General features: G+C 44.6%; 1 protein-coding gene across 1 annotated transcript in view; it reads left to right on the top strand.

The window, feature by feature from the left end:
• The window catches only part of ADAP1 (ArfGAP with dual PH domains 1), a 97,624-nt gene extending 83,656 nt beyond the window's left edge, over positions 1–13,968 (top strand). Inside the window, exons 6-11 of the mRNA XM_029576634.1 lie at positions 1,092–1,238; positions 5,396–5,479; positions 6,957–7,019; positions 7,312–7,383; positions 7,640–7,868; positions 8,309–13,968. Of these exons, the coding sequence (XP_029432494.1) occupies positions 1,092–1,238; positions 5,396–5,479; positions 6,957–7,019; positions 7,312–7,383; positions 7,640–7,868; positions 8,309–8,337 (624 nt within the window). The 3' untranslated portion in view covers positions 8,338–13,968. The remainder of the gene's footprint in view (positions 1–1,091; positions 1,239–5,395; positions 5,480–6,956; positions 7,020–7,311; positions 7,384–7,639; positions 7,869–8,308) is intronic.
• The last annotated feature ends 1,070 nt before the right edge of the window (positions 13,969–15,038 follow it).

The following is a 15,038-nucleotide window of genomic DNA, read 5'->3' on the forward strand; positions in this document are numbered from 1 at the left end:
ATTTTTGGCAGCTTTAAAGAGGGTCACAAAATCACTGACATTTCTCAGGCAGAGGGTAATGCTTAAGGCTGCAAAACAGTGCACTCTCCATGCCTGGCATGGCTGCTCATAGCGCACCTTTTTGGATGATTTGCAGGCCTGCGGGATGAGAGCGTTTCAGGTAGGAAGCCCTCTATTCCCGCTCTCTCTCGCCCTCACCCATTTGGTGCAGCCCATTCGCATAAATTTGCCAGCATTTACATCTGCAGTGTATGCGACTGACATATTGAAAGACATCAAATTAGTCCCTGCTGTGCATTGCTGTGTCACCGAAGGGCACGCACAGAGTGGAACGGAAGACTCGAGAGTAAAATTAGAAAGTATTTATTTGATGGAGACAGAAAGAGGAGGAGAATTCAGTTAAGCTTGGCATAAGCAGAGAATGTGAAGGGAATGGATTTTGCTAATGCAACAGCCAATGAATTGGGCAGGCTCCAGGTATCTTGGGGTCCCTATCTGCCATCGCGCTCTGTTTCTTATGGGTTCAGGTGAGACTGTATGAAAAACTGAGGGAGTAATGGGCCTAGAGTGCTGCAGATCGGTCTCTCAGGAGTCAAGGGAAGTCAGGACATTTCCTTTTTGGCAATCTTCTGAATCCATCCTTTGAATATGATTTATTAAGGGTGGTCTCTGTTTTTGTGCCAGTGAAAGAAATGCCCTTATTAAATCAGGTCTGGTGTGACAGTATGAGGTTCCTACTTTCCAGTGAATGAAACACATCTGCCCTGGTGGAGGACCATTCACTGCGGACTGTGAAGTGTCCTGGGTGTTAAAACAAAGCCTGAGAGTTACTTTAATGTTGTTATCACAAACTCTGCTGCATTTAGCAGAAGTGTCACCCAGCCTTGAAGCACTGACAGCAGTTGTTAGAAATTCTCTCTGTAAAAAGCACCTTCTGCAGCTGCATTGAGCTGAGTAGTAGCCAAGGCGCTCTGGATAAAAGCCTAAAGTCAAGGGTTTAAAAAAAAAAAAAAAAAGACGTGAAATGTTTTTATTTGGTCTAAAAGCCATTGCTTTATTCAGATGCCCAGTGACCTAAATGTGTTTTACAGGCAAGAGAGCCCAAAGCAATTATGAAGATTGAGCATTTAAACGCCACTTTCCAGCCCACTAAAATCGGAAATCCAAATGGACTGCAAATCACTTACTTGAAAGACAACAGCACAAGGAATATTTTTGTCTACCATGAAGATGGCAAGGTAAGAGCAGGAGCGACCACGACACCGCATGGGCTGAGCTGACATGAAAAATTCTCCCAGTCCCGCCCCTTGCTGGCAGGAAGGGCTTTTTCTGCATTGAGTACCTTCCATTCATTTAGATGGCTGTAACCGAATCTTCAGTTCAGTTTTGGCCATGGCAAATTGATCGGCTTTAGCTGCAGCGAACTGATTGCTTCTGGCTTCATTTCCTGTTTCCGCTCTTTTCGGCTGTCGTGCACTGTGGGCTTCGTGCAGCTCTCCCCCAGCGTCAGGTGGCACCAGTCATGTAAAGCTCAGTGTGTGTGATCCCATAACCATAACACCAGGGTTGTCCTAAGGGGGTGAGCAAGAAGTGCAGCTGCCCTGGGTGGCAAGCCGAGATGGGGCGGGCGGTATCACACTACCCTTTTGTGCCAGTCTGCAAACACGTGAGCCAAGGCACCAAAATCAATCCTTTGCCATTTTGTCCTGCGATTGCCCCGCACTACACAAATCGTGCGATCACACCTATCGGGCAAGAGCTGAAGCGCAGAGCTGTTCTGGAGAAAACGGGATCCTTTGCAGGCTGTTAAACCTTCCCTCGGCTCAGCCTGAGGATTTTCCAAGGATCTCACTGTATGGGACCTGTGGAGTCCACTTGGATCCCTTTTTTTCATAATCACAAAGGTGTCATAACTTGCAGAGATGAATTGGCTAGAGGTAACAAAATAAGTGGTGGAAAAGCCTGTACGTCAGTAACATAAAACCCCAGACCCCACAATATACAATGATTTTGTGGTGTCTGGTGGTTAGTGTTTGTAGGACAGTAGAGGCAGCTCACTGATATTGGGCTTTTCCTGCGGCTTGGGCTGACACTTTGGGGCTAACGCAGTGCTATTCATACACGCACAAAGGGAAAACAAGTTTCTAGGTTTTTTGGAAAAAAAAAAGGGGGGGCCTACCAGGAGGTTGCCCCAGGAGCATGGGACCACCTGACAGGCTGAGCCAAAGCCTGAGACTTTGTAGGGAAGGGAAGCTATCAGCTCTCTCCTGTGCCAAACCTTGCTCTGGAATGAAAAGTGATATTTTCTGTTTATTGTAGGGCTTTTCAACCTGTCTTTTCAATCCACTAGGGCTGAGGTGGCCCAACTTCTTCGGTGCTCAAGAGGCACAAAACAGGCCTGCTTTGCAGGATATCCTGCATGAATATGCATGAGAGAATTTGCATGCCCTGCCTCCATTGTATGCAGATCTATCTCATATATATTCTTTGTGGATATCCTGAAAGCCAGGCCTGTTTGTGGCTCTTGGGTGACCAGGCTGGCCTCCCCTGCACTAGGGCCAGTAGTGCTGCTTTACATATAAAGCAGGCAGTAAGGGGGCATGTCAATGACATGCTTTAAACACCTTTTAATCACTGGAGCTGTAAGTAGGGTTGCCACCTGGCTTCATGTCATAAGGAACAGGCCAATCCAGTCCTGTTTATTCCTGGGACAATTGGAACTACATGCAGTAGGGTAAACCAGGACAAAATTAGCCTGGTCCTTATGACACAGAGCCAGGTGGCAATCCTAGCTGGCGACAGAGAGGTAGCTCAAGGGGCTACGAAAGAATTGCTCCATTCTTTCTGGGTGCGTGAGGACACAAGAAGCAGACAAGATTTTTCCTTACTGCATTCCCTCCGTGTATAAAGATCTTACTCTGCACATCCCTTCACCTGCAAGAAACGTCAAGGGCTTTCCTTTTTTGTTTCGTTTCATTTTCAAAATGGAATGAAACAAAATTTAGTTTGTTTTTTTTCTTTTGTTTTGTTTTGAATCACCCCTGCGGTTTAATAAAATAAATAAATAAATAAACATCAGGTTTAGAAACAAGTCCCAGTTTATTTCTGTGCCCACCAGACTCGCATAAGCAAAGGGGCTTCCATCCCTCAGCATCCCCTGACTTCCACCCATCACAGGTCTTCCAGGGGCAAAAACGATCCCCCACTGCTCCAACTGGCCAAACCGAGCCCCGTGCCATTATGCTTCGAGGCCAATTCTGGTTGACCGGTGGCCATCTTGAAAAGCTGGGGCAGTAGGCTAGGAGCTGGGGATGACTCCGGCCCCTGGAAGAACCACGGACCCATGATGGAATAAACTGGAAATGAAAAACAAAACTATACGAAAACTTTTCAAGACATGAAAAGGTCCAGGTGCTTTGTCCTTGATAGGGAGGTAAAATACACATGAAAGTTATTGCCAGGAATAGCAGCAAATTCCCTTAGCAGACGAGTGTCCTTTTCTTTAGTGCACAGGGTCTAGATCAGACCCGAATATGGCAAGGGAATCCAAATATGCTGATTCCAGATTTACGCTCTGTCAGCTGCAGGAAACATCTAGAGATGCTGAGCATAATTACACGTCTTCTATAGATGGTGGAGGTGGCAGTCTGAGCAAGAGAGAGTAAAATGCATATGTGGGAGGAGGTGAGGAGAGGGCTAGTGAGAAGAAGGGAGGAGAAAGTGGGAGGGATAAGCTGGAACAGAAGGGGGAAAGCAGACGGAGAACAGGGAAAAAAAGCAAGTGAAGAGGTGACCTAGGGGTTTATTGGCACTAAATACAGGGCTGAGAGTATTTAAACGCAGAACCGTCACCAAGTCTAAATGAGCAATTAACACCAATTACAGCATTTAGCAATTATAATAAATCTTAAATTATGTAAACCAATGAGCAGGAAAAAAAGAGGAGGGTCCAAAGAAAATCACAGGAGACTGTAAAAAAGAGATAAAATAAAAAATGCAAAGGTTATCAGTGTAAAACAGAGCAGTGACAGATACGGGGACAGAAAGAGAACATTTCAAAAATCCTTAAATAAAATATATAGACCAGGGAGGAGGGAGGCTCTGAAATCTCAGGGCAAAGACAACAGGAAGGTTCCCAGGGACGGGCTGCAGATTTCCCCAGAGAGGTCTGTGGGGAGAACACCGATGGCCCTCTAGCTCCCTCTGCAGGAACTCCAGAGCACGACACGAGCGGCTTGGAGTTTCCTTACAGTGGCTTTGCCAGGAGCAGCAGAAGGGGCCCAGGGGCTTGGGCGTGAGGGTTTTCTCTAGCCAGGAATAGCCCCTGCTGATTCTTGCATCGCCCAGAGAAGAGCGCCCTCAGAGAGCCTCGCGCAGTCCCATGTGTAACCTCCTGGACCTCCCCGAGACTGGAGGAATCCCAATTAGCTAAGGCGTTTCTTAAACAGACTGAAACAGAGCCCTGGATTTGTCAGTAGCCACCCTCATTATGCCTGTGCCCAGGGCTGGCTAGGATCCGCTGCCTTCCAGCCCTGCTGAATCTCATTCTGCTGCCCTGTAGCAGCCCTCATACAGAAGGCTGGGGGGGGGGGTGGGAAAGCACCGAAAATGCCCCAGGGGCGGCAAAATCCTAAAACCATCCCGGCTCAAATAGTTTCTCAAAGGACTATTAATTTGTTAACTCTAAGCACAAAAATCAAAGGCCAGCATTCAGGTTTCGGTGCAAAGCTGGCCTGTTTCCAGCCAGAAACGGCCCATTTTCTCGCCAGCTGGGACTTCTGACCTGGGAAGGTGTGTGATTAGGAGCAGGGGCTTTATGTTGGGTTGTGTGTCTCAGATGGGTCCCCGGGCTTCACAGAGACCCTTTAAACACATTACTGAGCCACCTGTGAAAGGAGGTTTACAAAAAGAGGTGGCATGACCATTATAAAATAATAATATAAGCACACAACTCTCATTCCCCCAAAAAAGAATAAAAAATGTCAGATGCGAAAATGTACTGAAATATAAAAGAAAGGAGAATGAAGAAAAAGACAAAAGACAATCCCAGAATAGCAGAGCTGAGAAATGTGAAAAAACTCTAGCTCATATTGCCCTTTTATTTACTTTGTGTGCCCGTCTTGTCTGAAGGAACATTCCCGGTCATTGCTGCAGGTCAATCTGTTGGATTAGTGGTTGATGCACAAGAAAGTTTGGTGTCCTCTGAACCACATCTGCCAGCAGCTTTGGGTGCTCGAGCCTCCCCAGTACTGAACAAATGCCTTCACTGTGTCCAGGCAAGGGAGCTTTGTGTGTTTGAGTTTAGCGCTCCTCGTCGTTTAGAAAAGTTGGGCTTCTGTGCTCTGAACCCCTGGGGTCTGACTGCTGCCGCTGCTGCTGTTCCCTTTGTAAACAGGAGATGGTGGATTGGTTCAACGCCATGCGGGCCGCTCGCTTCCACTACCTGCAAGTGGCGTTCCCCGGAGCCAGCGACATCGATGTAAGTCTCTCCCTTGCTGCCTCGTTGTGCATATGAAGGCTCAGGGTGTCAGGATCTCCGTCCTGGTTCCGACTGAGCTGGAAGTCCAAAGGAGCCAGGCCAAAAAAAAAAAAAAAAAAAAGAAAGCCATGTCTATTGCAAGACGTGAGCTGCGACTTTCTCACAAAGTCTTCTCCGGGGCGCCGGACCTGTTATTACCTCACTTGGGATTTTCTCTTGGGAAATGTATTACTCAAAAAGCTTTTATTGTACTGGGAGTGACAGAAGAGGGCCACTCCCTGAGGGATTGCTTTATGTGGATTCTAATGGACGTGGGAAGGAATTTGTTTTTGGGATGGGAAAGTTATTCGCCAATGGATGGAGGGAAGGTGAACAAATTTGTCATACTAGACAAATGTCATATACGGAGTTGCTATTTTCTTACGTTTTTGACATTGTACTTGCTGTGATCGTTAAAGTTTTAGGAATGTCTCTTCTTTTATAAAACGAAAATGAAAAGTTTCAGAAAGAGCAGCTTTTCTAGGAGCACTGAAGGAGCGCACAGAGGGTTGGATATTTTCCCAGCAAGCTCGGGAAGCCCCGCTTCTGGATTCTTTATCGGCGGAGTTAAATGCCGTAATCTGACTCGGTGGTGCGCAGTTGGCGGGATGGCGCTTTCGTTGGGAACTCGGCTTCGTGATGTTTCTGGGGTCTGCCCGCTCGCGCAGTCTCTGAAATCCCTTCCCTGCGTGCCTGAGGGAACCTGAATATTGCAGGCAGGACTAAAATCACCTTCAGGGCAAGGAGGAAAAAAATCTATGTTCGGCCATAGGTTAGCAAGCATTTCTTCTACCAAGCTGATTTCCTTGCTTAATTGTGCCTTGGTGACCTTGGGAGATGGAAAAACTGACATTGCATGCTAAGAAGGTACTAGGGAAAAGCAGAATGAAGAATGTTTCAGTAACCGTAGGTTTTCCCACCGAATCTGTAAAGAGAAAGTGTGGGGAGGAACTGCCTCTACAAATCTGTTGCTAATATAATTATAATAACTTTTGGATTTTTAGTCCACCTTTCCAAGCAATGCATTATTAGTTTTCAGGTTCGATAAATCCCTGTCCCTGCCAGAAGAGCTTACAAGGTTACTGAGTGACTTAAGAGCGCAGCGGACCCAAGCATAGCAAGGGACCATTAGGCTTTTACCCCCGAAGGCTCATGTCCCGTGCCTTCCATACCATGTGAATGACCCCAGATTTACATCGACTTCCCTGAAATTCTGAATTAAAGCAATTAACCTCTTCTTTTTTTCAGCGCTATCTATTGTTCTCACAAGAGCGCTGAAGGAAAAAAAAAAAGGTCTGTTCCGTCACTCAGAAAGCCACCATCTGTCCCCTCCCTCCCTCGCTTCGCAGTGTAAAGACGTCGCTTTGTTCAGAGACATTTCCGCTATGCCTCTAATAAGACTTTTTTTTTCTTATTTTCTTATTTGTACCACTTCTAGCTGGTGCCAAAGCTTACTAGAAACTATCTCAGGGAAGGGTACATGGAAAAGACCGGGCCAAAGGTGAGTCACCCCTCCAAACTGAGCAAAAACCATTGACGAGCAGAAGCTAAGCCGCTGCCCAAGTCAGTAAATCCCCAGAGCAAAGGGTAGAATTCAGGATTCTGATCCTTCGTGAGGTTACGGAGAAAGCGGTAATTTACCCCTCACTGCTAACTTTAAACTCTTAAAGGATTCCTTAGCGGCTTCGGTGTCCCCTGGCGTTTTGGGTTAGGCTGCCTTGAAGAAATCTTTTCCTCCTTTGCCCTCTTACTACTTATCCTGCTCTCTGTCTGTTTCATATTTTTCACTTTAGCACACTGAAGGTTTTAAGAAACGATGGTTCACTATAGACAACAGGAGGCTGATGTACTTCAAAGATCCTCTGGTAAGACATTTATTTAAGGGTAAGTGACAGCATAAGGAAGGATTTTGACGTTGCCCTATCCGCTTCTGTCATGGCTTGTTATCGGCAAAGTGCCCTTATTGGATTTGCCGGGGTTTTATTGATTTTTTTTTTTTTTTGTGCGCTGGTACTGAACACTCATCACAATACGTTCAGCAAACTAAGGGGGGAAGGGATGGAGTAGAGCGAGAATGCTCTGTATGAGAAGATAAACGTGTGCCGCTGCATCTCCCCCTAGGATGCCTTTGCCAGGGGCGAAGTCTTTATTGGCAGCAAAGAGCACGGGTATAAGGTGCTGGGAGGAGTCCCCGCCTCGACGCAGGGAAGCCACTGGCAGTACGGAATCACCATAGTCACCCCGGAGAGAAAGTTCCTGTTTGCCTGCGAATCGGAAGATGAACAGCAGAGCTGGATTACGGCTTTCCAGAAAGTGATTAGCAGGCCCATGCTGCCTCAGGAATACGCAGGTGGGAGATGCCTTTTATATACCCGTAGAGCCGTTAGCTAGAACGTCAGCTGTGTGGTGCTGTGCGGAGAAGCAATTGAATGTGTGCATTTTGTCATAAGAAAGCAAATAAAGTAGGCAGTTGGAGATGATCCCATTATTAGTCTCATGAATGCCAGCAGATGCTTTCCAGACTGCTAAAGTTTCTTCTCAGGCACTGTACGGCCAAGGGATGGAAGAGGGCAGAAGATGGACCCATTGATTTACATTTGTAATTTTCACATAGTGGAGGAATAGCAGTGAAGAAACTATTGTAAGGATTTCTGTTCTCTTTGCAACTGAAATTTCAGAATTTTTTTTTTTTTTTTTTGGCCAAACCTTGCTGTTGTAGGTAGGAATGGAAAAGCTCGGTTAATTTTTGCCAGCTCACTCTTTCAGCTGTGTTTCTCCTTTTCATTTCAGTGGAAGCCCATTTCAAACATAAACCCTAAAGGGGGTGGAACCAAGGAGCCTACTTCTGTTTGCACACCTACATGATTTTCTTTGAATTGTAAATAAAAAAAGAAATAAAAACAAAAACAACAAAATACTTCATGTAATCTTGTCGGACAAGGAAGGGAAAGGCCAAATGAGGAAGGAGATGGCCAAGCTGCTGAGCCTCCATGGCTTTTCCAGTAGAACTGAAAAATTTTGTGGCCAGGATTTTTACGTCGTTCCTCACTACAACATTTCAGAGACTTGATTTACCAGAGAGACCTAGCATGTTGTCAGCATGATGATCTGTGCTCCTGGCAACGTGTGTTGGGACATTCATCGTGAACGATGCTATCCCGTGATGACCCAACCCACACTGGTGGCTCTTGCATTCATGTTTTTGCTCCACACAATGAGGTGAGGATCTGGTGTACTGTACTGCTCTCGCTTCTCCTCTCCACTAGCTTCTGATAAATCTTTGAGTACTTTTATGAGAAGAACACTAGGTACAGCAAAAAAAAAAAAGTGTTCAGAGTTTTAAAACAATAATCCGATGTCAACTGTGGGACATCAGTGCAGTGATGAAATGCCCTTCAGAGCACAAGTGATTATAGTAATGCCACGCCGTCTTGCTTCCACACCGGGATGAGTTGGTTGCATGATAATCATTAGTGGAGAAACAAATTACGGAATGTGGATAACGTGTCAAGCTTTGGCCCTCTAATCCCACATAAAATATAGAGATGAGCAACACATGTCCTTTTGGTGATCAAAGACATTTGTAATGAGTTCCATGGGCAAGTGGCAGGTAAAACTGTAAAGCTGAAAAATTGTAGCCATGCCTTGTGGGTGCACTGCATCGTCTGCTTAGTTAACACTTTTTCTAGAGGCGCATTTCCTTTTCCCGTCTTTGAACAGAAGTCTTGAAAATGTGTTTGCTGGACTTCTTCTACCCCCATCATGGTACATTTATGGCCTGATATACTAAGCTTTTGTCTCTACAGCTAGAGAATGGGAGAAAAGCTTTTACTGAATCTGAGCCTTAGTTACTTTTTGCAAACTTATACTCTAATTACAGCTATGTCAATGCAACTATCTGAAAGGCAAAGTCAAAGTCCTAGAAACTAGAGCTGTGTACAGTCGCAGATGATATACTGGCGTGAAAACTGCGATAAAGTCAAGAGCTCGAGTATTCAGATCCATTTGCATCGAGTGCCCAAAACAGCATTCCCTGAAGCTTTGAAAGGCTTGACTGTGTTCATAAGCTGTAGGCGAAGCTTGCTAAGCCTATACTATCACTCTGTGCACTGGGATCTGAAGTAGGGATTGTTCTTTTTTCATCCTTGTATCTTCATGTCCTGATTTTCTGTAACTAATTTGGTTAATGACTGCATTTAGTATTTCTTGATCTTTCATAATGTTTTGGTAATTATGGGCTGATTCTGTGACCGCACATGTGCCAAATACTGTATTTCAGATGTGTGTAAGTTACACAAAAAAAAAAAAAGCAGTTGGCTCCTGCCTCACCTCTGTATGACATGCACTACTTTGGAATGCTGCTCCTGCCGACTACGCCACCTGTATGAAGGTTTTAATTGATGGAAATGCTCAGCTCCAAGCAAGAGGCCTGTTGCATTCATCCTTCTGTCTTTTAAAAATTATACTCCCAATCCTTTGGGGAGGAAGTTGCTTAGTAGCAACACCCACCTTGCCAGACCAGTACAAACATATAATGTCCTGGAGGGAGCCACAGTCTGTGGCATCTGACAAGGATTGTTGCTGTGATGTCTGGGCTAACTAGGAGGAAAAAAAGGTACTTTCAAATGAAAACTCATTGTCATAGCTCCATTAGGGGCAGGGTCTGGTTGAGGTGGAAGTCCAAAGTTGTAGTAAGACATTGCTTGAGCAAAAAAGAAAAGAATCACGGTAGAAAATATTGCATGAGTTGATGTTGACTCAAAACAAGGAGCTTTACCAAATGTTCATGTACAGATTTATCGTTTAAGTTTTAAACATAAAATATTGTCATTCCACAGGGAAGAAAAGCACTTATGTGAATCCAAGAGCTCTGAAGCCCAATAGTTTTTTCTCAAAGTTGGGTTCCTATATTTCTGTACATTCCCGCTCTTATTTATTTTGCTAATCATGTGGGACATCTTTTGTTCCTCTCACTCATCCTTCTCATAGTATCACAGGTTAGAAACATAAAACATACCATGCTGGGTAAGATCCAGAGTCCATCAAGCCCATTTTTCCTGTCTCCTATAGTGGCCAATCCAGGTCAGCAGGAATTACCTGGTAGATCCATTACTTCTTGCTCACTCCCAGGGAGAGCAGTGCATTTCCTCAAGTCTCCTTGGCTAATAATTGTTTATGGACTTTTCCTCCAGGGTCTTGCCCAAACCCCTATTAAACCCAGCTATGCTAGATACCTTGATCACATCCTCCAGCAACAATTTCCACAGCTTGCTTGTGCACTGAGTGAAAAATGCTTTCTCCAATTTGTTCTGAATCTGTTACAAGTTAGCATCATGGAGTGTCCCCTAGTCTTGGTACTATCATTCCCTATTTCACTCACGGTGGTTATAATTTGGGATTTTTTTCCCCTTTCTTCTCATGTCTGTTCTGAGGTGGCCTCAAACTCTCAGGCATCACAGAATCACTGCATAAGAAATGTGAACTCTTCCCACAAGTCATTAAGTTATGGTGCATTAAGGGATGGAGACGTAGGGTACAGATTGCCGATCTTTCCATGATATGAGAAGACCCAGCATGCAAGCCTTTGGATAGTGAAAGGAAATGCAAGCATCCTCGTGTGAGATTTCAGGATTTTCTTTGGAAGATTTGCATTTCATGTAGTAGAACTAGGCCCTCATAGGTTTTTCTCACATAGCATGGCTGCCTTCTGTGTACAGCAGAGCTCTATATAGCATACTTTGTGATTCTGTGAAGGGTGACGCTAAAGATCTAGAAATCACAAACCAAGTTGTGAAAAAGACGGGAACTAACATTAAAAGGCAGAAAACAAATGTTAGCCTTTAAAAGACTGAGAGCCAGGTCATCCATAATCACATTTTCCTGCTTCTTGCTTTAATTGCCGTTTAGATTCCAGATTGCCCTTTTGTGTGGAACATCCCAGAAAACCATGGCAGTGCTTATGGAAAGCTGCAGCCATGTGCAATCATTTGCTCATCTTCTCAGGAATTCCTATGAATTCTAAATGATTTAAAGCTTTTCCTGGCTACTAATAGTGCCAGCTGGTACACATCACTGTGTCAGGTAGGCAATAAAAAAAATAGAGAATTTCAGTTACTGAAAGGCAGCATCATATTCCTCTAGAAATAAATGTAGCTGTATGAAATGCATTGAAAAACACTAACGGCAAACAGCTGTATGCAATCTGTGCATTGTGAACTTACAGAGAGCATCACTGGAGGACCAGAGCTGTTACTTATGAGGCGAATATAGATTTGATTTCAGATGTGCATTATTTCTCTTGTACATTTTGCTGTGAAGGACCATAACTTATAGAGCACTTCAAAAGTTCTGAAGGGGAAACCATGTCATGGATTAAAAAAGAAAAGAATTCACACAAGTTACATCGTCCCAAAATTATGCAAGAAGCTTCAGGACTACAGGCAGGGAAAGGCTTTGAACGATTACCCAATGATAGGTTTATTTTTCCTCCAGATTTGACAAAAATGCTTGATGCAACATTTACTTGTTACAATCAGTAACTGATGAATCATTTGGAAGGTATAAAAAAGTTAATATAAATGATTTAACTTCCATCAAAATGAGCTTCCCCGTCCCAGCAACTGCAAATACAACGGAGGTCAGGGCGTGTTGCCATTAACCTCCCTGGCTGCATAGAAATTATCCATTTAAAACAAACCAACAAACTGAAAATCAGTGATCATAGCTGAACATTCTCAGTTGTAATAAAATATTTTTTTATAGGGGCTTAAAGGCTATTTCCAACACCTCAATGAAATATTCCCCAAAGAAAGTGAAAGGATGGGGAGGCGGCTTCATCAATTATCGTTAGAAGGAGCAGCTACACAGCACTGAATTTAATAGACGCGTATCCTCCTGCTGATAGATTTGGGGCTGGTGCAAATTATTCTCGGAACAAGCTTCAAAGAGCCCACGCGGTGGCGAGCTACGTAGAGGCCGTTAACATGCACGGTTGGCACGAGCAACTGCAAAGTGTGTTGTGTGTTAAAAGGCGTGTGCATACTGTGTGCCTACTACTTTTTGCGGGCAGTGGAAAGGAGCAGGGGAGGAAACTAGCACATGTCTGGGCGTCATGTGACATGAACACACCCACAAGGGACCTTTTTCCTGCGGCTAAAGCTACTGCAGATGTTGAGCCGCTCTGAGATGAACATGTGCCACCCGAGCCATTTTAGCCGGACCAATCACGATTTACGCACATCAACGGCTATTAAACTTGCCCTCCCCCATGCTTAACCTGCTCCATGCGTTTGCAGTGCGACGGTTGTGCATCCAGTGGTTTAGGAGGCAGTGAATTTAGCCCAAGCCTCTTCCTCCTGTAATATGTAAACCGACATTCTCCTGGGTAGCTGCTTGTTGTGAGGCCCCTTTCAGGCTATGATCATCGGGCAGACGCGCATTGAGCTAGATTTTAGGCTACATGTGTGTGTGTTTATGGACGTAGCCAGTTTTGATAGGACAAGCTCGGCATTCCATTTGTATGCGTATACTTGGACGAGCACAAATTCTGTACCTTGGCAAGTAGGGGCTTGGAAAAGAGCAACGTGTGGATTGGAGTTGAAGGAGACAAGAAATAACCCAAGGCTCTTGGCTAGGTTCAGGCTTTGGACACACATTTGGTTTTCAGTAGCTTAAAAGGACAGCTGTGTCTTTATAGGGCTCTTCTTAACGAGGGGATGTCTCTGTTTTCCTACAGGAAACAGAATCTGTAGGCAACATTTGGAAGGAAATCTTTTAGAAATAGGGCCCAGTGCACCCTGGAAAGCTGACACCACAAGGTACATAAAGAGAGCTGCTTTGCTGTTGAGTATAAAAGTGAGTGGAAGACAAGCCAGGGTTACTTGGGCGCAAACACTTTTGGTGCTGGAGGGTTTGAATTAATACTGACACGACTTGCCAGGGTCCATACTTGTAGAATGCCCAGTAGGCCTTATTCACTCCATATTTTTTTTCATAAGCACAGAATAGGGAAACATCCTTTTTTGAATAAGGTCTTAAGTGGTTTAATGCCGCCTTCTGCCTACTGCAAGCTCCGTGTGTGCCAAGGCTGCCATCTAATTCGTGCACTGCTCCTGTTTTCACGAGTCTGCAAGTGCTGTGTAATACGATGTTGCAACATGGTGATGAGGTGCGAACCAACTTGGAAAATTAAAAAAAAGGGAAAATCTTGCCTCGGTGCAGGCAGGAACTTAAATACCATACTGTAGATAGCATGATGGAATTTTTACCTACGAATTAAACTTGACAATTTAAACAACTGAACACATTTGAGTGTAAACTGCATTTCTTAAGTCAATGTTTGTATGGTGAATGTCATCATATTGATTGTATACATGTGTTATGTCATTGTTAATACAATTGTGGTACTAAACAATGTTCAAATTAATAAATTATTGTGTTGCATAAAGAGATGACAGAATTTTGACTATTTCACGCGGTGGTTTGCTCAAAGTACGGGGCTCCTTAAAAAAGCCATATTAGGCCAATCACCACACGAGAAACAGCATATTACACAGGGATAATGTGAGGTATTTGAAATAGCTTGCGTTATTTCAGCCCGGTAGTGCACGTATTATAATGAGCCGGTTGGCATGCAAACTTATGCTAACCTGCTCATTAATATCCTAAACAATGCACATCAAATAACACAGCTTGTTTATAAAAAAAAAAAAAAAAAAAATCTCAAGCTACATTATTTTACCTGAAGCTTAGCAGCTCAGGACACGGAGGGCTTTCAGGACCGTCTGTGCATGCTGTTTGGGGAAGGGGAAGAGGGGCAAAGAGAAAATGCAGATTTTTCCAAGCTGGAGTTTGTCCTGGTCAGAATGCAAAGGGAGCTGCTGGTAAATTATTTAGAGCCTGTGGTCTCACTTGGGCAGCTTAAATGCTAGGGAAAGCTCCAGCATTTCTCCTGGAGGGTGGAAGGCCCTGTGGGGAAGGTTTGGGAAGCTTTGTAGCCAAGGATACATTTTTTTTTTACTGGGTTTCGTGGCGGCTGAGGCACGGGTTCTCTTCCCCTGCTGTTTGCACAGGATGCCAATGACAGAATCATTTGCTGGGGACTGCTGTTGAGTTAAGACAGCAGCCCGAGGTGTAGAAATGCTGATTTGGTGTCTGCACCTGTGTGTTACATTTTATTTCCCCCCTCAAGTTGAACAGAGCAGTACTGCGCTCAACCGGATGCTTCATCAGCTGGATTGAAGGCAATTTTTAAATAGCTTTGGAAATGGCCTTCACCCATCTACAGCAAAGTTTTATGGACTTGTGACTGATTCTGGCGTGCGTCTCATGATTTCTTTTGTTATGGCAACAATTAGAGAAGTGTTGGGGGGGGGGGGGGGGGGTCCATGTTCCCTGAAGGGTTGGGAACCCTTGCTCTAAAGTTAAAGGAAACAGCGTGAAAGAAGGGGAAAATAGCCTCCGGCAGTGTGGTGGTGGTGGTGGAGTAAAGCAAGCCCTTGTGCCTCGTCAGCAGAACTAA

The sequence above is a fragment of the Rhinatrema bivittatum genome, chromosome 14 (assembly GCF_901001135.1).
Source record: "Rhinatrema bivittatum chromosome 14, aRhiBiv1.1, whole genome shotgun sequence".
Lineage (NCBI taxonomy): Eukaryota > Metazoa > Chordata > Amphibia > Gymnophiona > Rhinatrematidae > Rhinatrema > Rhinatrema bivittatum.